Raw genomic sequence first — 26,153 nt, 5'->3', positions numbered from 1 at the left:
CAGAACATATTAATTTCTCAACTACCTTCTACAAAGTGACACATGAATTTGTACCAAAATGCTGGAGAATTTGACTGGATGCACAGCCTTTCACATACATGAAATCAAAAGATATGAGAAGCGTCCCCTCCCCCCCACACACTTCTAAAACTCAAGCATATTTCTGTTTTTTTTTTTTTTTTTTTTTTTTAACATAGCTTTAAAAAGCAAGGACGCCAACAATGTGTCAGTTGATGAGTCATTTTATAGTCATCAAATTTTTCAAACTATTTTGTAGCTCATTTAATGGAACCACTATGGACTGTTGTGTTATGTGGATCATATCTAAATTCCCAGAATATGGTTGACTCAGAGAGAGAGAGAGAGAGAGAGAGATTTAGCTACAGAAGGAGTTGAGAGAAGGAGAGGACCTCCCCATGAAAGGCTGTTGAGGGCCTTTTAGTCATTGATGTCAGAGGGGCATGTTGATGGCTTGCAGGCGACAAAAAGGAAGGAGGTACTGAACACAACTGATTTAGGGGACAGAACCACTGGTCAGAATCACTCTGGGAGGTGGGTGAAGAGAACAGAGGCTTAGGGTTTCTATCTAGAGCTGATTGCTGTCATTGTCGGTATCTGTCTGAAAGGGGTCCAGGGGGAGACTTTCAGTAACAGCGGCTGAGAGGGAAAGAACGGCCACTTTCTTTAGTCATTTTTTTGTCTTAAGGGGTAGAAAAATTGAGTATCCCAGCCTGTGTAACATACAATATTTTGTATGTTATAGGGATAGTTTGCCCAAACATGAAAATTCTGGTATAATTTAGTCACCTTCATGTTCATAGAGCTGAAAAGGAGTTGTTTTAAAGAATGTACTGGCTGCTCTTTTCCATATAATATCATATTATAAGTTTTTTGAAGCCATACAGAAACATTGTGTGAGGACTGGACAGACCAAAATGTAATTATTTGGAGAAAAAACTTTATTCGCTGAAAATCTTCTGCTGCAGCTCTTAAAGGAATATTGCGGGTTCAATACAAGTTAAGTTCAGTCGACAGCATTTGTGGCATAATGTTGATTACCACAAAAATGACTTTCGACTCGTTCTGCCTTTTCTTTACAAAAAGCAAAAATCGAAGTGACACAGAAATGTGATGCTTATAATGTTATAAAAGCACTTACATTAATTATTAAGTTAAAACTTGTGTGTTATGTGAACTGTAAAGTTGTTTATATTGTCGTTTTAGGGTTTTAGTGTTTACGCCATTACATCGTCATGGCAACAAAGTTGTAAAATTGATATAACTTAACACAGAAAAGGTTAGTAAGTGATTTTATCACACTAAAATCATGTTAACATACACAGTGCTTACATTTTGTGGCAATAATTGTGAAACAGTGAGTATTTTAACGTTTACAGATTGGCCCCATTCACTTCCACTGTAAGTGTCTCACTGTAAACCTGATTTTTGCTTTTTTTTAAAGAAAAGGAGAGACTAGTCGGAATACATTTTTGAGGTAATCAACATTGTGCCACAAATGCTTTCAGCTGAGCTTAAGTTGTATTGAATACAGAATATTCCTTTAAATCTCATTCATTTGTACAACAATCCCAATGTGGTGCATCAAAAGTTGTGTTTTTGCAGCTTAGTTCCAATAAATGGTTTGGAGGATTGGGCAAGAAGTTTTGAGTTCTAAAAGTTGGAGTATGTCTACACAGTACATTGAACTCTATAAATAAAGATCAAGGAATTTTGTTTGTTATGATATCCTCCCTTTGAAAAAGTTTATTTTGTGTTATTAAAAAAACTGCCACTGGCTTTTATAGAGTGGAGTCTTTTAAAGGCAACATGGCCACTTAAATGATTCTTCATTAAGAAGTTCAGTCATGAATCTCTACATGATGCAAGCTGATAGGTCCTTTGACGTGTAATATTTTAGACAAAGAGAGAGCACACAATTTGATGGGCTATCAAGAGTTTTCTCTCTGAACCCCTCCTCCTCTCCAGCACCACTCGTCTATATCTGTTTCAAATGGATTGTAGGTATGTCTATTTGTGCAGCAGCATGTCTTACATTCTCAACACAGTCTGTGTGTCTCTTTATATTCTAGTAGTAGAAAAGTCTGCCCAAACCAAACCTACGAACTTGTCATATCCATTATAACAACTTAAATTTATACAGAGAGTTGTTATGACTAATCTTCCGTAATGCAACATATTTTTGAGTGAAAAAGTACAGTGTATTCAACAAGAAAACTGCAGGGTGCGACATGATTTTATGCATCAGAAATTGAGTGAATCATGAAAAGTGGTCTCTTTATTACAGGTGGTCGGAAGGGGAGAGGTTGAAAAATAAGTGGACTTAAACAGTTTTTATGTAGAGAAACATTTGAATCATTGACGATAAATCTAGGAACATGCATTTAGAAAGTACAAAGGGTCAACCCTGATAGCACACGTACATCACCATCAACATTTGATGTGTGTGTTTACATCTGGAAGACGTATTTTTTAGGTTGTTTGCTCATCTGATCAAATACCGAAACAATAGCTTGAATATGAAAAGAAAAAAGTATTTTTATTTGTCTTTTACGTCCAGAATGAATTCCTTTTATTTAGCTCAAAGATTTACATTTGTGTGAGGCAAATCAAAGTAGAAACCAAAAATCTGTAGGGGTGGAGGGATGGTATATCCCCACTCGGCAAAAAGACAGCTTGCGTAGTTACGGAGAGAGAGTGTGTCTGCACCTATGAGTGTGTGTGAGTGAGTCTACACACACAGAGAGCTGTACCCTCTGATCAAACAGAGAGACACTTCTGTTGCCCGAATAACTGTGATTCTTGTGTGTGTGCGCATTTGAACCGAACACGGCAACATGCTCTGTGGGCTGCGACGAGAGGTAAAGAACAGCTTTGGTGAGAATTGCTCTTTATTGACTTGAAATACTGAGATTTAAGCATGCTTGCATGTTAACTGATAATGTTTTTTAATATAAATGTTGATGAGTTCAGTCTCAACCTCTTGCAAATGTGAGATGAGGTCATTTAAAGTTAGTTGCTTTTGAGAATGTTTTATTCTCTGTTTTATCTTCTCATTTGGAATAGGTTGGTTCTTCATGAAGTTCTAAATTAATATAAAAAAAACCTGTCATCATTTACCTTGTTGTGACTTACTTTCTTCCACTGATCACAAAAGGAGATTTTAAACAGAATGTTAGTCTCAGTCTCAATTCACTTTCATTTACTATTCTATACAACAAAAAAAAAGTGAATGGTGACTGGGTCATTTTGCCGTTTGTGTTCCACAGAAGAAAGAAAGTCAAACGGGTTTGGAACTATATTCATTTTTCTTTTTGGGTGAACTGTCAGTTTGAAAGCTAAATGGTTTTGTTTTGTTAGTAAGATTTGCTTTAATTGATTGGTTATTTCATAGATTAAATAAAAGTTTTTAATCCACAGATTACAACTCATTACGAACCCTAACTATTTATGTCATCTATAGTTGCTGAAGAATGTATGTTATCTTGTATAATGTGTTCTTGGACATATTGTCTATATTATACATGCTATCATACATGGTATAAAGGACATTTCCTGGTTAAATATTTTTGGTAAAATGTGTACTACAAATGTGTACTACATGCTGGTACCATGTTTTTTTGGACATGGTACAAGGGTGAATCTCATTAAACCTCAAGTTGAATGACCCTTCCCTCCTTATTATTGTGAAAAAAAAAAACAAACAACAAATAAATAAAAAAATAATTATTTAATATAGATTGTTTAAATAGTAAAATATTTATACATCATGGTAGTATTTGTTGTATTGCCTTTAACTAAGGCTGCTTTTAAAAAAATACTATAAATACAATAATTTTACTGTAAATTGTAAGGATGTCTCGATTCCAATAATGGTATCGGAATCGGGTCCGATACCACTTGTACTCGTGCTTGTAAATATAATCCGATACCAAAAACCAATACCATCTGACGTGAATGTCATTACATAAACATTCAGGGTACAAATTAAAATCACGTTATATCCTAGTGAGATTATTTAAGCACAAAAGATGTGATTTAATTACATAAATATAGAGTTTGCATGTTCTGCAACTATAATAAATAACTCCAAATAACTATTTTGGTTTGTGCTGTGAGGTTCTGTATAAGCACTTAATTTGATAAAAATAATACAATATTATGTTGAAAATGAATGTCAAGAGAGCGAGACAAAGAGACCCAAGAGCAGAGGAACAGTTCAAAGGATTTATTAACAATTAATATACACTTCAACTGTGCTGGCGAACACTGAGGATCCCAGCACCCGCTGCAATAGCAGGGAGAAGTTTTGTGGATGTGTGCGTGCCGTGGCCACGCAGTGGGCAAATCCGTGAATAGTGTGTTCATAGGCGAATATGTGCATTGCAGAAGTCAGGAGCAGATTCGTAGGAATCCTTTGTTGAAGCATAGTGAGGTGCAGAGAACAGCACCCAGCAGACTGGAATGCAATCACTCTCCCGACATGCAGGCAGAGACAAGGAATCCTCCATTGAAGACTCGTGAGCACAGAGAACAAGCGTACATCAAACTGGAAGGCAACCACACTCACGACATGCGGGCAGAGATGGTCAACCAAACAGATACACAAGATAGGACCAACTATGCAGAGAGAGTGAGGTAAGTACTTTACATCAAACAACAATCTAGTAAAGATACTGAGAACAAGTAGGGAGTGAATTAGTGGAGAACCAGGTGCTGCTAATTAGTGGCATGTTCAGCATTGCCCTGGGAACAACTGATGTTCCCAAGGAAACACAGATCGTGCATGCCGGCAGCGCCTGCAAGATATGAGGCAGAAAAAATAATAAAACGCACGTAGCAAGCCAACAAACTCACCAGAGCCATGACAGTTACCCCCCCCACCGGAGGTGGAACTGGTCTATGAGGGCATGGTCCAGGATGTCCCAAGATGGGACCCAACATCTCTCCTCAGGTCCATAACCCTCCCAGTCAACCAGGTACTGGAACCCTCTGCCCCTCCACCTGATGTCGATCAGTCTCCTGACCATGTATGCCGGAGAGCCCTCAACAAGACACGGGTGTGGTGAGGTGTAAATTTGAGTGTAAAACGGGCTTAATTTTGGAGACGTGAAAAACGGTGAATGCATTTGAGGTGAGGAGATAGTTTAAGATGGACCGCCAATGGACTAATGACGTTGGTGATGGGAAATTGCCCGATAAACTTGGGACCCAGCTTACGTGAGGGGAGTCTGAGTGGAATGTCCTTAGAGGACAACCAAAACTTCTGCCCGCACAGGTAAACTGGGGCATAGACTGGTGCCAGTCCACCGACCTCTTAACATGAGCGCCAGTCTGCTTTCCAGGTGCACGACACCTCTTAATAATAAAGAACCTGAACATCGGGTTCTTGTTTGGGGTACAGAGGGGGCTAATAACTGAGGCTGCAATGGAAGGGTAATAACCCCGTAGACGATGACTGCAAGGAGTTGTGGGCATCTTTAATCCAGACTAAATGATCACTCCAAGAAGACGGATTACATGAGGCCACACAGCACATGGTTTTTTCCAGTTCCTGATTTGCCCGCTCCGCTTGCCCATTTGTCTGGGGGTGGAACCCAGAGGACAAACTCACCGTAGCCCCCAGCTGACAGAATTCTGCCCAAAAACACGACACAAATTTGGGGTCTCTGTCAGAAACCATATCGACCAGGAGGCCATGAATGCAGAAGACGTGGTTTATGAATGCTACCGCTGTCTCCCTCGCTGTGGGTAATTTGGGAAGGGGGATGAAATGAGCTGCCTTCAAGAACCGGTCCACTACAGTCAAAATGACTGTGTTGCCATGGAAGGGCAAGACCAGTTACAAAATCCATGGCTATGTGCGACCAGGGTCTTGAAGGGACAGACAGTGGTTGGAGGAGCCTGGCTGGGGGGTTACAGGAGGTCTTATTAGCCACGCAAATGGGGCAAGTGGCTACGAACTGGCATATGTCCTGCGCAAGCGATGGCCACCAGAATCATTGTCTAATGAGCATCTGGGTGCGAGTCACCCCTGGATGACAAGCGATGTTGGATGAGTGACGCCACTGTGGGATGTGTGCCTGAACTGATCACGGAACAAATAACCGATCCGCTGGGCACATAGCGGAGAGCGCATTGTTTTTTAGCGCAGCATGGACTTTAGCATCCACCTCCCAGGATACCATGCCCTCCACTTGAGTGGCGGGTAGAATGGTATCCGGTGGGATGGTAGACAAAGAGTCGGGCTTGACGGTCTTAGATATGACAAAATTAAAACATGTGAAAAATAGTGCCCAGCGAGCCTGTCTAGAGTTAAGGCATTTTGTGCTATGGATTTACTCTAGGTTCTTATGATCAGTCCAGACCACGAAAGGTACACCCAAATCCTCAAACCAATGATGCCACTCACCCAAAGCCAACCAGACAGCCAGCAATTCTCAGTTACCAATGTCATAGTTCCGTTCTGCTGTTGTTAAGCGGTGCGGAAAAAATGTACGAGCCCCGGGAAGACAGCGGGGGTGTTGACCAATCCGAAAGGCATGACCAAATATTCAAAGTGCCCCTTAGGGGTGTTAAAAGCAGTCTTCCACTCATCCCCCTTCCTAATCTGGACAAGGTGGTAAGTGTTGTGTAAATCCAACTTCGTAAAGACGGACACTCCCTGCAAGAGTTTGAAAGCTGAGGACATCAATGGCAAAGGATAGCGATTCTTCACCATGATGTCATTCAGCCCCTGATAATCTATACAGGGTCTAAGTGAGCCATCCTTCTTCTCCACGAAGAAGAACCCCGCCCCTGCCGGCAACAAGGAAGGGCGGATTTGACCGGCTGCCAGAGAATCATTGATATACCTGTTCTTGGCCTCCCTCTCAGCAGCAGAGATCGAATACAGTCGTCCCCGAGGAGGCGAGGTGCCAGGAAGCAATTCAATCACACAGTTGTACGGGGGCGATGAGGAGGAATGGTCTCAGTGCGAGACTGGCTGAACACTGCCCTCAAGTCATGGTATGTCAAAGTTACTCCGGATAAATTTGCCGGTTCATCATGCAACAAAACATGATGAAACTATGTCTGGGTTGTGTATTACCAACCAAGGATGCCCCAACACTACCGGTGCCAATGGAGATTGGATCAGGTAAAAGGATAACTGATCCATATGATTTCCAGAGATGAAGATGACTGGATTTGTGGACTGGGTGATGATGGACAGGGGTGTGCCACTGAGGGTGTGGGTGGTGATAAGTTCATCCAACTGGACCATAGGAAGCCACCATTTGGAAGCCAGTTCGATGTCCATAAAGTTCCCTTCGGCTCCGAATTCCACCAGAGCTGAGACTGTGTGACAGGTAGATCCATACTGCAGCCGAGCCGGGAGAAGTGTACGAAGTCCAAGGCTTTGTCCAAAGGTGTTGCACTTGCCTGTAAACCCCTTCCTACTGACGAGCAATGTCTTTTACCGTGGCTGTGCAATGGGCAAATCCGTGAATAGTGTGTTCGTAGGCGAGTGTGTGCATTATGGAAGTCAGGAGCAGATTCGTAGAAATCCTCCATTGAAGACTCGTGAGAACAGAGAACAAGCGTACAGCAAACTGGAAGGCAACCACACTGCCGACATGAGGGCAGAGATGGGCAACAAAACAGATACACGAGACAGGACCAACTAGGCAGAGAAATTGAGGTAAGTACTTCACATCAAACAACAATTTAGCAAAGATACTGAGGGCTTAAGTAGGGAGTGAATCAGTGGTGAACTAGGTGCTGCTAGCACGCTAATTAGTGGCATGATCAGCGTTCCCCTACATACAAAACATACAGAGCAAACCGACAAACTCACAGGAGCTGTGACAATTAATTGCTGTATTTTCATTTGATAAAATTTTAAATGAATGCATTTATTTAAGCACCACTTTGATGATAGATTTAAAATAAACTGTTGATGTAGAAAAAATAAAACAAAACAACAGGTAATGGACTCTGTATCGGCGAGTACCAAAAAAAGTAGCAGTACTCATACTCGTTCTCAAAGAAATAGTATCGGGACATCCCTAGTAAATTGTCAGTAATATAGTGAAAAACAGTTAAAATATAAAACAAAATCCATCTGGAACACATCTGGACACATTATGTTATAAAGAATTTAGGGGGGAAATGTGCTTTATTCTCATAATAATTATGTCACAGAGCCAGTCTTAATCTTAATGGCTTTATGCAAAATATAATTTCTTATTTTTTACTTTTCATTTTGGGGTGAAACTTTTGTGAGATTCACCGTTAACACTTTACAGTAAGGCTCCATTAGTTAACATGATGCATTGGACATCATGAACAAACTATTAATAATATATATTTTGTTATTGTTAGTTAAAAATACTGTTGTTAACTGTTAGTTCATGCTAGTTCATAGTGCATTAACTAATGTTAACAATACTGGTTTTAAAAATGTATTTCTATGTTTAACATTTAACTAAGATTAATAAATGCTTAATAAGTATTGTTTGTTGTTAGTTCATGTTAACTAATGTTAACAAATTGAATCTTACTTTAAAGTGTTACAGATTCACTCACCATAACTGAGGTATTCTTTAGTACTATGTAAATACCGTGGTAACAGAGGGTTTTTCGGGAAACCTTTTTTAAAATCGTTATTTTTGCAAATCCTTTTTTTGTCGCTAGAGGCTCAGAAATGACACTTTAAATATTGCATAATGAATGCATAAAAAATATCACTCTGTCTGTCTGCTGCTTCATGTATTTAAATTGACATAAAAATCACATGTATGTGGATTCCCATTTTGATCTTTCTCCTGCTTATGACTGACGGCATGTTTTGTGATGAAAATCATATTTATGGGCTCCACTGAGTGAATCAGGGGACGATGATCTAATGAAGAGCAGCAGAGGAAACCGTCATGCAACACAGCTCAGTCTAATGTTCTCCCAGTGGGGGCCAGACACGAAGAGAGGGTGTGTGTTTGTGTGTGTGTGTGTGTGTGTGTGTGTGTGCGCACATGCTCGTAATGATGCTTACACACTAGCTGAGCAGGAGAGATAGAGAGAGGTAAAGTGATCTTATCAATGATAAGCATGCTTGCCATACAACTCACACACACAAACACTGCCGAACATCTACTGCCAGCTTCTGCTCTTATAATCCTGTGAACAGCTATTACAATTTCGTAAACATCTCATCTCCCAAAAATCTGATATAATAAACTGCATGTTTTATGAGCAAGGGGCGGGAGATGTGTAGAACTTTGTCAGTAATGGTTGTTCCAATTATGCAGAAATCTGTGAAGTTTTAAGGGCACAGATTCTGTATCAATCTGGGCATCATCTGTCTTTAACTACCTTCTGTTTTAATTTTCCTCAGTATGGTCTGAAGCGTTTGTTTAACAGTGTCTCCCATATTTCCTATGATTATATCTTGGTTTAAGAGTACTGTAGGGAACATATTTTTTCAGATGAAAAAAAAAAAAAAGCTGTTTTCTATGATAGCAATGAGATCGCAGTGACAAAATCCAAATTTGGCAGATGGTTTGATAAGACTTGTTAAGCTCATGATGGGTGATTCACAGGCTAAGACGCAATCATTGGACTTCCCATTTTCTGTGCTGATTTTGAAGTAAAATTTTAATTTCGGAATTTAAAGGAATATTCTGGTTCAATAAAAGTGTGCTTAATTGGCAGCATTTGTGGCATAATGTTGATTACCACAAAATGTAATTGTCTGGGTTACAGTGAGGCACTTACAGTGGAAGTAAATGGGACCAATCTGTAAACATTAAAATCATCACTGTTTCAAAAGTATATAGCCACAAGACGTTAACAATGTGCGTGTTAACATAATTTTAGTGTGATAACATTGCTTACTAACCTTTTCTGTGTAAAGCAGCACTACTCAACATGGTCCCCCAGGCGCTTGTCAGTAATTCAGCTAATTGGTTTCGATTTCAGGGTGCATGAACTTTCGGAAGCAACATGTCAGTTTCCTGTGTTCATCATGTTGAACATACACTCACTAAGCACTTTATTAGGAACACCTGGAGACCTACTTATTAATGTGATTTTATAATCAGCCGATCATGTGGCTTTAGTGCATAAAGTCATGAGTCATGGGTCAGGAGCTTCAGTTAATGTTCACATCAACCATCAGAATGGGGGAAAAAATGTGATCTGAGTGATTTTGACCGTGGCATGATTGTTGGTGCCAGACGAGCTGGTTTGAGTATTTCTGTAACGGCTGATCTCCTGGGATTTTCATGCACTACAGTCTCTAGAGTTTACTCAGAATGGTGCCAAAAACAAAAATGGACGGAAACGCCTTGTTGATGAGAAAGGTCAACGAAGAATGGCCAGACTGGTTCAACCTGACAGAAAGGCTGTGGTAACTCAGATAACCGCTCTGTACAATTGTAGTGAGCAGAATAGCATCTCAGAATGCACAACACAGCAAAACTTGAGGCAGATGGGCTACAACAGCAGAGGACCACATTGGGCACTTTATTAGGACCATAGTGTTCCTAATAAAGTGCTCATTGAGTGTATAATTAAATTCAGTGCAAATTGATTTTTCCAATTGGTTAGTAAATGTAGCCACCACTGACAGAAAAAAAAAAAACAACTCTGCCCATGCGTACATGGATGTTTGTATTTATCCATTTGTTTTCCAAGTGATGGGTTTGGTTCGGTGGTTTACACACCAGTTATAAAGCAAGTGGTTCTACTGAATCCTTTTAAAACTTAGGAATAAACACTGAAAAAACAAAAACAATGATAATAACAGTTGAATAATCTACTTTTGAGCATCTCAGTCAACTTGAAGAAGCAATGATTACACCAACAGCCACCTTTCTCCACCACCCACGCAGAACGGGTTGACACCACTTATAAAGTAGAAGAGCATAGCATCCTCCTTCGCTGTCTTTGCTGTGACTAATATCCCATTTACATAGCTGGCATTTTGAAACCGCTCATTATACTAATTGTGCCTTGTTTGTCCAGATGCTGCTTTGCTTGTTGTGTTGAGTTATTAACAGTAAAGCGAGATATAGCGATGGAAGGTGACTTCCATCTGAACTTGGTATAATTATTTGATTTCGAAGTACTCTTTAAATAATAATGTACATGATCATTGCATGTTTGTGCTGTGAATTGCTTTGCAACTGTGGCAAGTCTTTTTTTTAAACTGATAGTACTTTCTGATGAATATGAAACTATCTCATGCCAGTTTGAAATCAAGCAGAAAAACAGCAAACTGGATTTCCAACAGCGTTTCTGAATGTCTGGAGATTCTTATTAATTAGTGGATGCCTTTAGGGGTGCTAACTTTTTGCAACACGAATACAGGACACTGGAGCATTATGAGCACTGTAATATGGAACGGGGATCCCCCTCAAGCTTTTAAACATCCAACCGGGGAGGGGGTAAGGGGGGGTACCCCCTTGAGCGTAACGGCGCTAAAATTATGGACAATAGCCATCCCATACAGGACCTCATCTTTTCAGCCATAATATAGGATGTCCCGGCTAATATGGGACAGTTGGAAACGTTAACTCTAGTCTTAATAAAACAGGTTTACATCAACACTTTTAGCCTCAAGCAATGTAAACAGTGCTGTCAGTTGATTAAAATTATGCGATTAATCGCATAATTAATCACGTAATTAATTAAAACTGGTTTACATCAGCACTTTTTGCTTGATGCAATGTAAACAGTGCTGTCAGTTGATTAAAATTACGAGATTAATCGCATATTTTTTTTGTAGTTAATCGTGATTAATCGCAGATTTTGAAAGTGCTGAAATTTGACACTTTATATACTTTTTTTTTCTGTCATAATGCATTTATTTCCATCTTAGGAAAGAAAACAAAACAATATATAACAATATATTGCTTTATTAACATTTTCCAAACAAAGCCTTCCACAGTATAAAGATAGAAGTGACCTAAAATATCACACACATTCAAGTAACATTAAACGTTTCCCAAAGTCTAAGTGGGTTTGAAAAAACTAGTATCCCTATTGGTTGCATTTTCATTACAATGGGCATTTTAACTCTCATCCTCCACAATATTAATCTGCCAGTAGACTGTGGCTATTCGCTTTGTTGGAGCAATCGTGAAGCTGCATTCATGATTCGTGCCAGGGTGTCAATGCCAGCTAAACACTGTTTAGTATAAATAATGGCAGCAGTAATTCATCAAATTATGGAGTAGATCATTATATCCGGACATATATCTAGACTCTCAGTGTAACCGCACACTTTTGTCATTCAGGTCCATGAATCAGAGATTTGGAGCTGTACGGTCTCAGAACGCTAGATCATGGTTGTCTGCAGCATACTTCACAACCTAGCACACAACCTAGAAACCTGCCTGCAAGATGGTGAATTGCGCAATTTGTGATCAGCACTAATAATGTGGCAATGTTTGTGCCGTTAACTCAAATGGAATCGTCCACGATATTCTCAGGAATGCAAAAGGGTGTTTTTTTAAACAAGAGACATAGGCATACTCTTGCTACTTCTGCCATGTCTTTCTGAGGCAGAAATAGTAAAAGTATTAAGGCAGTATGCAATTCCGAACTCCGCCATGGACAGATAATATTAGCTCAGAGGGGTTGGCTTGTAGCTGTTTTACCTTCTACTATGTCCCAATGATAGGTTGTTACTCCTTTTTCTTTTGTTTATATTTGCTGTGAATTGTGGTTGTGTCTGGGGGATGGGAATGCATTACATCTCCCGTGGTGAGAAGCAGACAGCTGGAAGGAGGGGCCAGAGGTTAACACACTGAAATGTGTTCCCTGTTTAAGATCCTACACCCCTGTTGTCAGACAAATAGCACAACCTGTCTGACATTACCTTATACTAGTCTTGGAATGCAAAATCATACAGCTACCTTTTTGCTAGGGCAATTTAGAATTTTTTCCTTGCTAGATTTACAATAACATCCTGTCACATCAAATATCTCTTATTCTTGCGACATTTTTTTGTGCCAATAGTTTTGAAATATAAATGAATTTGAATCTCCTGACAGTATACCTTTTTATATGGCTTCATAGCTGTGTCCCTACCTTTTTTGAACACCGTCAGATATTTATGAAACATTTATAAAATAAGGCAAAATCAGCATTCATTCTGAAGGTCCTCTTTCCATATTTCACTCTCTATGAGTTCAACAAGGTCACAAAGGCTTTGGTGCGTCCCTCCTTTAAAAGAAGCAAAAATCTGGGTTACAGTGTGGCAATTCTGTAAAAGTTAAAATACTCACTGTTTCAAAAGTATAGCCATGAGATTTAAACAGTATGTGTGATAACATAATTTTACATCCATTCATTTCCACTGTAAACCGAGACAGAATAGCTGCCTTCTAAACCCTAGTAAGCTGCCTAGTTATTAACTGTGTTCATAGGCAGCTATCTTAAGAGGCATCATCCACAACTTTGCGTGATGCGCAATAACGCTCTTAGTGAGAAGCACATTGGAAACTCACTCTCAGTTGATTTCCATTGAGTTTGATGTTAGCAAATCTTATGACCTGCTACACTAATAAGCATCAAAGTATGCAGCATACACAGATATGGTTTAAAATAAGCCAATATTTAATTTATCCCTTTCAGTATTGAATAAAATACAAGTATATTTACAGTCAACAATCCTATCACTCTGTCCACCATCTTGGAAGATGGATGAACTTTTTCGCAACACATTCTGGGATTGCCTTATCTACAAAGCTGCATGCATATGATGCTTTAAAAAATGCTGTTTAGGTAGATAGCGCACTAGGTTTTGGAGCAGATCTTAAATCCTCACAGCAATGCTGATAAGGGTGTTTGCTTTGAAACCCCTCATATTTGTTTAGTCCAGAGCTCATCCAATGCATATTTAAAAGAACAGCTGTGCAAACATGAAAGGGCATGACTGGCAGCTGCGAGACTTAATGGGGTATTTTTAAGCACTGGTTTTGGTTAATGTACCTGTAAACAGTGCTAAGTACCATTGCATTACATAAAACAAATGTACATTTAAAACATAACAGTGGTGTTGAGGTTGAGTGCCTTCAAAGGCAAGTAAACCTTTTACCAACTACCCCTCCCAGTGGAATATTGTATTGCTGAGAGATTGTTCTTTTATAGCTCTAGAAGTGTCATGGAGTTCTCAGATCCAATGTTTCTTCCCAGGTTCTTTCATGTCCATTTAGTGTGAATGTGTTCTTGCATAAAAAAAAAATAAATAAAAAAAAACTCAAATAAAATAGATTTTTAAAATTGTGATTTTTCTTTCCTATTGACCTCCAAGATTTTAGCCATCCAAGAGATTGAAGAATATAGCTTTAAGAATAGTGAAAATAAACCTTCCGTAATGACATTCTTGGATCATTACCCAGTTAGGGTGGGTTGTTTATTAGTAAAGTATCTCATTCAAGGAGTATCTCTGAGGAACGCTGCACTTTAAATGACCCTACTTCCTAATTGAGCCCCTACTCCCAGTCCCAGTTCGTTCATGCCCAGAAACCCTGCGCAATTCCTTTGCCACAGTGCTCTGTACCCTCAATCCCCTTAGTGATGGCAGTCATAATGCTAACATGCCATGACACTGCTCTCAGTGAAACCTGTGTCGAGTGTTTGCAGCGTGACTTGCTTTGATATGAAATGCTGGTTCTCACTTACCTCCACACGGTTTCATAGGACATTAATTGTAAAGGCAGAGACATAGGGGAGGTGTTACCTCAGTGTCTAGATGTTCCAGAACACAGACACACCCAATGGTACAGTTTGGTCTGCCTGAGAAAACATTTCTGAATGCGACCCTCAGGGATTACGATGGTTAGCTGTGAAAGTGTTTTAAAGCCTTTTTCAATTGGTTTAAACACCAAGGTTTTTCCATTTTATGTGTTGTAAGTTTCATTGTTTTTTTGTTTTGTTTTTTTTTTTCATTTCTGAAGATGGTGTGTATTTTTTTCTATGTTAAAATACTTTTCTCTTCAGTTTAATATGCAGAGAAATCTAAGTTAGCGATCCGTAGGTTGATTTCCCCAGAAAGTGACTCTGAGGTGCTCAAAACATTAGTCTATTTGTTTGAGCATCCCGAACATAGTAACATTGGCTTAACCAATGGCATAACTTTGGGAAATCAGTGAATCATTTATGTGAATTAGACCATTTACATGAACCGTCTGAAAGAACCGACTCACTAAAATAAATCCGCTTTCCCAATGCTAAATATAAGGGAATCATTTATTTTAACCAGTTCATTTACAGACACAGTCCAAGAGAACTGATTCACTTCCCAGCGCTACGTCCTCCACAGAGAGAGGACAGTTTAGTTTAGCATTTATTTTTGCCTTAGCTCCATTGCTGCCTTTACAATATAGTGTGACAAATGTAGGGTTTTGTTACAGCACTACTCATTTAAAAATGTAGCTCATTACTGGAAAAGCAACACTATTGTGAAAATAGCTGAGCTACTGTAATGCTACTAAAACATTTAGTTAAGTTAGTAGCATCACTACTTTTAGTTAGCTCCCCAAAACTGGATTAGTCACCTTTGTTTGTTATACGACATCTGTTATACAGTGTGCTTTAGATTTTTGGTGTTTCTTGGAAAGTTTAGTAAGAGTAATTTGTTGTGTGTGTCGTTCCATTCTGCTGCATACATATGTGTTTCTTGGTTCTATGTGTGTAAGTTTGTTTGTAATCAGTGTCAAGCACATACGGTATCACCCAACTTGCCTGTTTCTTTCCTGTGCAAAGCTTCAAGCTGTTTGGTGCTGATAATGGGGAGTAATTACTGGAAGATATGTGGAGTTTAAACAAAGAGAGACTCGAGCTCTCTCAGATTACAGCTATGGTATCTTCAGGCTAATTAGAGCCATTCATTTGAGCAGTTTACTTAAAAAAAAATAAATAAAATAAAAAAGTGCTCAGTCATGTGATCGGCAAAGGACAATAAATAAATAAATAAATAAATAAATAAAAAGGAAAATGTACCGAGCAACCTTGGAGGATTTTTAGAGGATTTCAATTCTTGAACACATATCTGTTGATGAGCACAAAACTACTCAAATGGAAAACTTTTTAAGCCTATTTAGCCTGTTATTCTGTCTTCTGACACTAGCATACAGGCATATTTATAGAAAACAATTGAAGTAACAGTGCAGGACCAATAAGAGCAAACCTAATTAGGTTATAATAAACTAATAGGTTATTAATAACCTATTCTAAACTAAATTCTCCCAGTAAAAGTTACCCAACATATTATGGTTAAACAGTCAGGACATTGCTGAAAATAATTAACAGGTAAGCAAGTCTAAAAATAAAATGGGCAAAAAAGTTGTGCATATTTTGCGACCTGAGTAGACAGGTGAGGCGATCAATCCCTGAACTTGAAAAAGTCAGTTCGGATGGAACAATAAAGCCTTTGTTCACACTGCAGCTGAATGTGGCCCAAATCAGATTTTTTTACTCGCATGTGACACAACAAAGTTGGACTAACGTGTAAAACCACTCATAGCAACTTGCGTTTCTCAACTCTGCTTCCTGCAGCATGACCGAATCCATGCTGAGTGACTCCAGCCAGGTCTCCTAAGCAACCAAACTGGCCAGAATAGCGTGAAGCCTCCACACGCGCGATGTCTCTGCAGTAACGCGTACAACAAGCCATGTGATAAGATGTGCGGATTGACTGTCTCAGACACGGAGGCACCTGAGAATCGTCCTCCGCCACCTGGATTGAGGACTTAGAGCGCATTGGGAATTGGGCATTCCAAATTGGGGAGAAAAGGGGATAAAAAAAAGAAAAGAAAACGAATGCACTGTTTATATTAATGCCCGATGAGATTTTTTTAACGGATTTACACAATTCACGTGGGTCACAATTTTAGGTCAGAAATGACGGAATTCCATATTAATACGAAAGAATCACATTCCTGGCACTCTATGGAGTGGTCACTAAACTATATTAATGTTGTATTGTGCAAGTATTGGTTAATAATGGGTATTTATTGGTGCTTGCCAAGGCCTCTCCAGCCTGACACAGCAATATTGGCTCAACCATTGGTGTGAGTTTGGGGCAGAGCTACCAATTTGTACAACCAATTATAGATGGGGCGAGTTTTCTGGAATCTGTTTGAAAACAGTGATCTTGCAATTTCATTTGGTGATGCTAGTGTCGCAATGCACATGTTGTTGCTATGCACATAAATGATTAATCATGCAGCTTTTTATGTGTGCTATTACTTTAAGCGATCTGATATATAGGTATATATATTTTCACGTGGTGAACAATGTAGTAGACCTAGACTGAAGGAGTGACCTGAGCCATATTTAGACACCAGAATGTCATAGAGACTTAGAGTTGGGCTCTTTTCACTCACATTTTCCTCAGAGAAAAAAATAAAATAAAATAAAATCTAGTTAGTTACTGTTGTTTAGCTTCAACAGTGTACAGAGAACTTTATTTGAGCCTGATCTCATGAAAAAAAAAATAAAAAAAATAAATGCAACTGTTTTGTAAATCCATACACATATCGTGGCAGTTCTGACATAATATATCCATTGAGTGGCGCTAAAAGCGAGTTTTTTTTTTTTTTTTTTTTTTTTTTTAAAAGATGAAGATTTTAAGGTCAATGCTCTATTGCGTTATCAACAAAACCTACCTCCCTACCCTTAACCTTAAACCTAAACCTTAATTTAACAAATAGAGTCAGAAAAAGCAAATGTGAGATGAAAAACGCAATTGCTGAAGCAACCATGTCATTTTTGATGCTTTCCCAGATTCATCTGGAAAGCATCACAGTCTAATTAACATCTGCTAAACATCTTAAAAAGATCAGATTTACATACATTCTAAATCATAAATGTCTTAAAGACATCTGATGAATGTTTTATTGACATCTGAGAGGAAATGTCTTATAGACATATTGCAGATGACCAAACAACATTAAAAATACTAAATAATCTTCTAGATGAAAACACACACATCAAATATCTGGGTGATGTATGTGTGCTATCAGGGTCTATGACATGACGACTGGCTTTACGAGTAAGGTACCTGTCACAGCTAAATTGCTTCCTTTGATAGGTGACTCGTGATGATTTCCAAAGCCCCGAGCTAGCGGATTAGACGAATGCCGCTCATCACTGGGAATGGCGATATGCTGGAGTTTTTGGCAGGGAGGGGGGTTTTGTAGGTTTGGTTTTTTGTGTTAGCACTGGAGGCTAATCCCACCGTTGAGCTCTGTTAGTAATAGCTTGCACAAATCCTACAATAAACACTTTAGATTGCTCCCAGTGGACTGTACTCGCATTCTGACTAACACACTGTATGTTTTTCACCACTTGTCTGGTCTCATTCTGTCCTGCCTTGACTCTGGCAAGTGGTGCAAGGTAATGTTATTTTTGTATTATTATACTGTCTGGTTTGGTCACGTCAGAGAAAAAAAATAGTCAAAACAGAAGAGAATTGGTTAGAATTACGGCTATTTTCAGTACTCACTACTGTTGCTATAGAAAGGGATTTGAACAAGCTATATCTAGAGACCAGAATATCATAGAGACATGGTGGTGAGTAAACAACTGTTTTGAATTTGGTCAGTAAAAAACACCAAACAACCAACCAAAACACTCTAGAAATGCCCTAGCAACCACCCATAAGTAATCGCGGCAACTTTGGCCTGTGCCAGCCCCACTTTTCTTCAGAAAAATAAAAATCTATTTTTGTAAGACACAGTATGCATTTATCTTGTTGAACTGGCCCAATTTTATATGCAGTAAATGGGAAATTAAAGGTGTTTCACATTAGAGCTTTTGGTGCAGGTCTGAGTTAGTTTGAACCCAGAGTTTGGTTTGTTTGGTTAGTGTGAAAGGGGTTTTACAGAAACATGGATGCACACTAGAGAACTGCACAAGCCTATTCCTTTAAGGCTTTGTCTTTTGATTGGAAAGAGTCACTAACAAAGTGTTACAAACTCATTAGTACGATAACAATGGCGGCTGTGAGTGTTACCTCATTTCAGCTGTCACTGTCTGAATACATTAATAGTGTGTTTGTCCTGTAGGCGTTAAAAGATGAACTGAATTGTGGCAAGCAAAAGGAAACTCCTGAGATGATTATGAGTGCTGATGAGCCCTGAGCGCAAGGGGGGAATCCTAATGTATGTAGAAAGTTTGAAGAAATTAAAACTATGGTGCTCATGAATATATTATCTATTCAAAATGATGCAAGAGCACTCAAGCATTCGGTATGACAGCAACACATTCCTACATCAGAGGTTTGTCACACAAATGTTTTCTGTACGAGAATGATTCGGTTTACCATCAGGAGATGGTAGCTCCTTATTTGCACCTCCCTGGGCAAAGAGACCTATGACAAACAATGAGTCATAGTTGATCTATGAATGAATACAAACCTGATGCTGAAATAAATACATGAAAGTGCTTTCTTGAAATATGAATGAATGTATGTGTACTGCATTTTGGGTAGCACTTTATAACTAGATTTGTAAATGTTCTGAAATAATGTGAATTGAGGCAATGGTTGTTGGTGGTTGGCAAGGCATTGCTGTGTGGTTGCAAAGGTGTTTCTTTTTGTTGGAGGTTGCTCACTGGCCAAAGTCCAGTCTACAGTATATGATATACTGTATCAACATGCTGTCTACACCGGACGTGAGCGTTGCATCTTTTTGCATTGCGTCGCATCGCATCAAAAGCTATAGAACCTCATTATAATCGATGCTGTCTACACTGGAAGCATCTGTTGCCAGTAAACGGGTGTCCAGTTCCATTTTGCGCTGCATGCCAATAACACAAATAAACGGTTTAGAATGTTTGTTTAGATGCATTCAGTGTAGACAGCCTCAAGCCGCTGCGTCGCATTGCGTTAATAGACGCGGACGGTGTAGACAGGGTGTAAGTCTTCTAATTCGTAAGTCTACTCCGTGTAGAAAAAGTAGCAAACTTCTTCTCAACAAGGCACATGATTTGAGGTATCTCAGTGGTATTTATGGCCTTCTCCACAATAATATGATTTAGTTTTAAAACGCATTTACTTCGCTACCTTTTGGCCTTCCGTCCAATCTGAGATGCCATTTTTGTCCAACGAAAATTTTGCTTTTCCAAAACGCTCTACAAAGTGGATAACATTGAAAACTCTATCTTCGTATTGTAGTGTGGACCGGGAAAATGGAGATATCTGAAAACGATGATGTAGTCATGTGATTCATTCAACCGAAAACAATCAAGATGGCGGCCCATGTTGTAGCGGCTTTGTTGTGCCTGCTATTCTCTTTGATAGCATTGTTAAAGATAAATGTTGCTTTGTACAACCTTCACATTGCATTCCTTCGATGGCAAAGGCAAGTTTACTCAGAATTGCTGTCCGGCAGTGGAACACGAGGACAATTGCTTCACAGACCTGGAAATGACGCAGGGCTATGCTTCTTACGTTTTTTTTTTTTTGTTGTTGTTGTTTTTGCATGCGCAGTAAGGGAATTTAAGTGTTTCCAGATGTTTCAGTGTGGATGAGCAACTTCTGGAAAACTTGGAAAATGGCAGTGTGGATGGAGAGCGTTTTGAAAATGAAAATGCCTTTTTAAAATTTATACGAATTTAGCCCAAATGAATGTGTTATTTGCCAAAGTTTAGCTAATACTTAGGGTTCAAATCACGAAACCCTAAATATGAACATTAGTTATGATGCTTTCCTTAGCAAACACCACAAAACAATAAGCCTATATAATTATATAATACAATTTTTTATATGCCTTACATGAAACTACAGTTTTATCCCCCATTAAATTATCTTATTTCTTTAACTACAGAAGGCATCATTGTTCACAGCCAGTTTGAGAGTTGGCAGTTTCATTTAATGATTATGTTTCTCTTGCCCTACAGATGATGGGCTGTACTCTAAAGGAAACAAGGACTCAACGGGGCCTGACAACTCGGTCACATCCAGACGTCAAAGCATCCCAGGTATGCTCAAATCCCTCTCTGTTTCCCAATTGTTTGTGCCCACACAACTACTAACACCCATCACAGGGTAAGCCAGCTTTGCCAATCTCTCTTGATGTTGGGGATTGTGTTGGTGTCTTTTCCCATCGGGGATGCATAAGTTCTTCTTGGCACATTGGCTTCGATTGCTGTTTGAGATTGAGAGAGTTGGGGGTGCTGCTAACAGATTTCTCCAGATGTTCCTTGTGGTACTTGAGAAGTTTAAGTCACTGCTAGCTGGAAGAACTGCTGATATAGGGGAGTTAACTACAAGTGTTACTTTAAAAAGTTTTAAAGCAGAAAAGAGATGTTTAGATGTCATTTTTCATATGACATGTTGTATAACATATAACATTAGTGTGACAAAAAAAAAAAAAAAAAGAAAGAGAAATGTAGTTCTAGTCTTTTCAGATTTAAACTGACACAGACAACTGAGTAATTAGATTGGATTCTGTTTAACCACTGTCAGAGATTTCATTAATTTACACTAGATTACACTAATTTCATTGCAGATCTGTGATTTATGCTTTTTCATGTATTTTTGGTTGGGTTTTGGGTTCTGGGCAAAAGAGCTGCGTGGTGTTACACTGGTTGAGCTGATTAAAAAAGAGGGCAGCACTTTGGGACTCACCATCTCAGGCGGGACCGACAAGGATGGCAAACCCCGTGTCTCCAATCTACGGCCTGGTGGACTTGCAGCTAGGTGAGAGATCTGACATCCCCAATGCAACCTCACAAATTCATTCAAAAATTCTTCATAGCACACATATTAACAGATACAAACTCACATCAAGAATTCAGGTAGTTAGCCTTGAACATGTCAAAAGTTTAACTAACTTTAACTTGCTCAGAAAGATTCAAACTGTTGCTCTACAATGACAGTAGCTGACCATAAAAGAAGACTGTTTAGGCTAATGCGCACTATAGCGCCCATTGTGGCAACTCTGAGAATGCAACGTGTGCTGCTGATATATTATGAATTGCTCTCTGACACATTTCAGAAAGCAACAATGCATCTGCATTCACAAACTTACATAAAATTAAAAAAAGTGTCTGTTTTCTGAACTTCAATTGTTTCTAATTGTCTTGTGGCTGGTATAAGGATGTTATGAAACGCTTCTGGGCTGATGACACATTTTTGTCAGGCATCATTGTGCTAGCTCATGTAGGCCCAGAGAACAAAGGGAATGAATAGCATTAATTTGTCTAATTAGCATCTAAATGAACATATGTGTACTCCCTGTGGGGTGTTCGGCGACTGATAAAGAATTCTCACTTAGCATTTACTTTCCATTCAAAAGATAATGAGGTTTTTTGGTTTGACCAGTGATTGGACACTTCTCTGGACTGCCAGAAGTTTCTTGTTAATTGTCTACATTCAAAGTTAACAATTTTCCCAAACTATGTTAATTAGAAAAGATGAGAAAAGCCAATCTTTACATTGTTTAGCAAAGTATGGTGGACTGAACATCTTTGCTTAATTATGTAATTACATTTTTTACAATAATAACAGTACAAAGCAATCTCTTTTGTTAAAATTAAGTACTTTACAATGAAGTACTCTAATTTGTATCTGTCTCAGGAGTGATCAACTCAATGTGGGCGACTACATCAAGTCAGTCAATGGCATCAACCTGACCAAACTGCGTCATGATGAGATTATCAGTCTGTTAAAGAATGTAGGAGAGCGTGTCGTGCTGGAAGTGGAGTATGAACTGCCTTCAGCTGGTAGGAAGTTGAGTATTTTGCATGTAGCATGTGATTGTCATTCAAACCCAGTCTAAACCAATTCCAGGGCTCGATTCATGAGTGAATAACCTCATGAAAATGTCTTACCATATCAGCAATGAGTTGGAAGTGCACCTCAGGTTGTGTAGTTAAACATAGTAATACCCTACTTGTTATAGATGCATGGTGATCAAAGACATGATCCAAATCATTTCAGAATGCATGGCCACATGTTAACTTAATGGAATATTCATGGTTCAATACAAGTGAAGCTCCATCAACAGCATTTGTGGCATAATGTTAAAAAAAAATTTAATACGGCTTTTCATGGATTTTTTAGACATACAAATCCTTAAAACTAAACCCACGGTTCAACCGAAAACCGTAAAACTCTGCTAAAAGTTGTTGTCAACTTTTTGGAGTACACTAGCCTATAAATGGCCGCAAAGCCAATAGACATGGACTAAAATCCACAAAGCTCCTATTTTGATTTCATTGGGTTTAAGAAACCACCAGTTAATCCCTTGATATTAATGATTAATAAACCAATTTTTGGCCAATTTACCGGCATTTGCCAATAATTTTGCTGGCTTTGCTGATTAACAAAAGGGCTAGTTCCAACCAATTCAAAAATCTACCAATAACCTTGTCAAAAGATCATATTTTCCAATGATTTTAGTAAATATAGAATACATATTGATTAAAAAAAAAAGTGTTTGTTTGATTTCAGAAATGTTGTGTTGTCATGAAATTGTATATCAACATTAAATCAACCAAGTATTCCCTTACAAAAAATCTAGAGTTCTGACAAACTTGCTGGAAACTTGCCACAAATTTCCCACTCATTATAACTTTCACATGCCAATTAGCTTGCGAAGTTTGACAGAATTCACGATTTTTGTAAGGGTTTACATTTTAAATATGATTTAAGTGTCCAAATATTTTTAGGGCCATTGTATCAGACATTTCATACAGCCCCATCAAAATCTTATTAACTTTGACATTCATATATCCACACAGCCTGATTTTCATGTTGTCTCATTGGCTCAGTTTGGCATGGTGGTGGTGAAATATTGTGATTGTTAGCCAGCCTATAATGTGCATGACAGAAAAACTGCAGTTTATATGCTCTGTTTGTGCCTGACCTTCTGATAAACGTCAGTTTGTGCCTGGGTTTATTTATCCAATTGTCCTGATCTGGCCGCTTGCCCAGTAAAAGGTGCTGATTTAGAGACCCTTTCACCTCTCTCCGGTTTCTGTTTTCCCTCTTAGCTCCAGACAGTACCTCAGGTGTTATTTCCAAGACAATCGACATCTGTTTGCAGAAAGAAGGCAACAGCTTCGGATTTGTGATGCGAGGTGGGTTTGTATTTTATTGGGTTTATGTTGTCTTTATTTTATAACTATAAAGTCATGTCATGACGTCAGTTTGTAGGCCAACCCAGATTTGGAATGCTAATTCACTATGAGTTACCTCAGGAATACTTAGAATAACGATTTTCAATGAGTATAATGGTGGGAACAATTAAGTGAAGAGACTTTAACATTTTGTTCTACAACACAAGTTAAACACGCTGTTTAAAAAAAAAAGCAAAAACAAAAACATAAGTTGCTAACAACTTACTACTTGCTAGCAACCTGCATTTCTACAGCAAACAACGGTTTCAAAATACATGTTTGAGGTAACTTATGTTGAAATAAAAGTCTCTTCAAATAATGTTAACCACAGATTGAATATAGCATATATATAAGTTGCTAACAACTTGCTACTTGCACACATCAGTTTCAAAATTAATTTTTGAGGTATGACTGTGTGTTTTTGTTGTTGAACTGAAGTCTCTTCAAGTAATGTTACCACAGACCTTATTTTACTTATTAATCGAAAGTTGCTATTCTAAAAATGCATTGGGAATCCCGAGGGGTTCCCTCAAAAATGCTAGTTTTCTTCCAGGTTTTAGGACTACTGTCTGAACAGCACTATTATAACAAATTTAATCATTTTCTTAAAATTAAATGTTCTTAAAGTCTGTTTCCACACAGATTTCCTGTAGTATTCTTGTAGAAATGGTCTTTTATACTGTTTGTATTAAACCACAGGTGGCTCCCATGAGGACTGGCACAAAACTAGACCTTTAGTGGTTACACATGTACGACCAGGTGGCCCTGCTGACAGGTAATTTTTTTTACCATTTTTAATCACCTTTTCCACCACTGGTTCATTTGAAATGGTCCTACAGTGTGACAAAATGGTTTATATATATATATACAGGTGCATCTCAATAAATTAGAATGTCATGGAAAAGTTCATTTATTTCAGTAATTCAACTCAAATTGTGAAACTCGTGTATTAAATAAATTCAATGCACACAGACTGAAGTAGTTTAAGTCTTTGGTTCTTTTAATTGTGATGATTTTGGCTCACATTTAACAAAAACCCACCAATTCACTATCTCAAAAAATTAGAATATTTTGACATGCCAATCAGCTAATCAACTCAAAACACCTGCAAAGATTTCCTGAGCCTTCAAAATGGTCTCTCAGTTTGGTTCACTAGGCTACACAGTCATGGGGAAGACTGCTGATCTGACAGTTGTCCAGAAGACAATCATTGACACCCTTCACAAGGAGGGTAAGCCACAAACATTCATTGCCAAAGAAGCTGGCTGTTCACAGAGTGCTGTATCCAAGCATGTTAACAGAAAGTTGAGTGGAAGGAAAAAGTGTGGAAGAAAAAGATGCACAACCAACCGAGAGAACCGCAGCCTTATGATTGTCAAGCAAAATCGATTCAAGAATTTGGGTGAACTTCACAAGGAATGGACTGAGGCTGGGGTCAAGGCATCAAGAGCCACCACACACAGACGTGTCAAGGAATTTGGCTACAGTTGTCGTATTCCTCTTGTTAAGCCACTCCTGAACCACAGACAACGTCAGAGGCGTCTTACCTGGGCTAAGGAGAAGAAGAACTGGACTGTTGCCCAGTGGTCCAAAGTCCTCTTTTCAGATGAGAGCAAGTTTTGTATTTCATTTGGAAACCAAGGTACTAGAGTCTGGAGGAAGGGTGGAGAAGCTCATAGCCCAAGTTGCTTGAAGTCCAGTGTTAAGTTTCCACAGTCTGTGATGATTTGGGGTGCAATGTCATCTGCTGGTGTTGGTCCATTGTGTTTTTTGAAAACCAAAGTCACTGCACCCGTTTACCAAGAAATTTTGGAGCACTTCATGCTTCCTTCTGCTGACCAGCTTTTTAAAGATGCTAATTTCATTTTCCAGCAGGATTTGGCACCTGCCCACACTGCCAAAAGCACCAAAAGTTGGTTAAATGACCATGGTGTTGGTGTGCTTGACTGGCCAGCAAACTCACCAGACCTGAACCCCATAGAGAATCTATGGGGTATTGTCAAGAGGAAAATGAGAAA

General features: G+C 38.8%; 1 protein-coding gene across 1 annotated transcript in view; it reads left to right on the top strand.

Annotated features, from left to right (window-relative positions):
* The window catches only part of LOC127438190 (glutamate receptor-interacting protein 2-like), a 160,614-nt gene that overhangs the window by 80,818 nt on the left and 53,643 nt on the right, over nucleotides 1–26,153 (top strand). Inside the window, exons 2-6 of the mRNA XM_051693566.1 lie at nucleotides 20,911–20,991; nucleotides 21,580–21,712; nucleotides 22,592–22,737; nucleotides 24,010–24,096; nucleotides 24,835–24,910. Coding sequence (XP_051549526.1) covers nucleotides 20,911–20,991; nucleotides 21,580–21,712; nucleotides 22,592–22,737; nucleotides 24,010–24,096; nucleotides 24,835–24,910 — 523 coding nt within the window. The remainder of the gene's footprint in view (nucleotides 1–20,910; nucleotides 20,992–21,579; nucleotides 21,713–22,591; nucleotides 22,738–24,009; nucleotides 24,097–24,834; nucleotides 24,911–26,153) is intronic.

This window comes from Myxocyprinus asiaticus, chromosome 49 (assembly GCF_019703515.2).
Source record: "Myxocyprinus asiaticus isolate MX2 ecotype Aquarium Trade chromosome 49, UBuf_Myxa_2, whole genome shotgun sequence".
Lineage (NCBI taxonomy): Eukaryota > Metazoa > Chordata > Actinopteri > Cypriniformes > Catostomidae > Myxocyprinus > Myxocyprinus asiaticus.
Note: the sequence above shows the minus strand (reverse complement) of the source record. Positions and strands in the feature narration are given on the sequence as shown.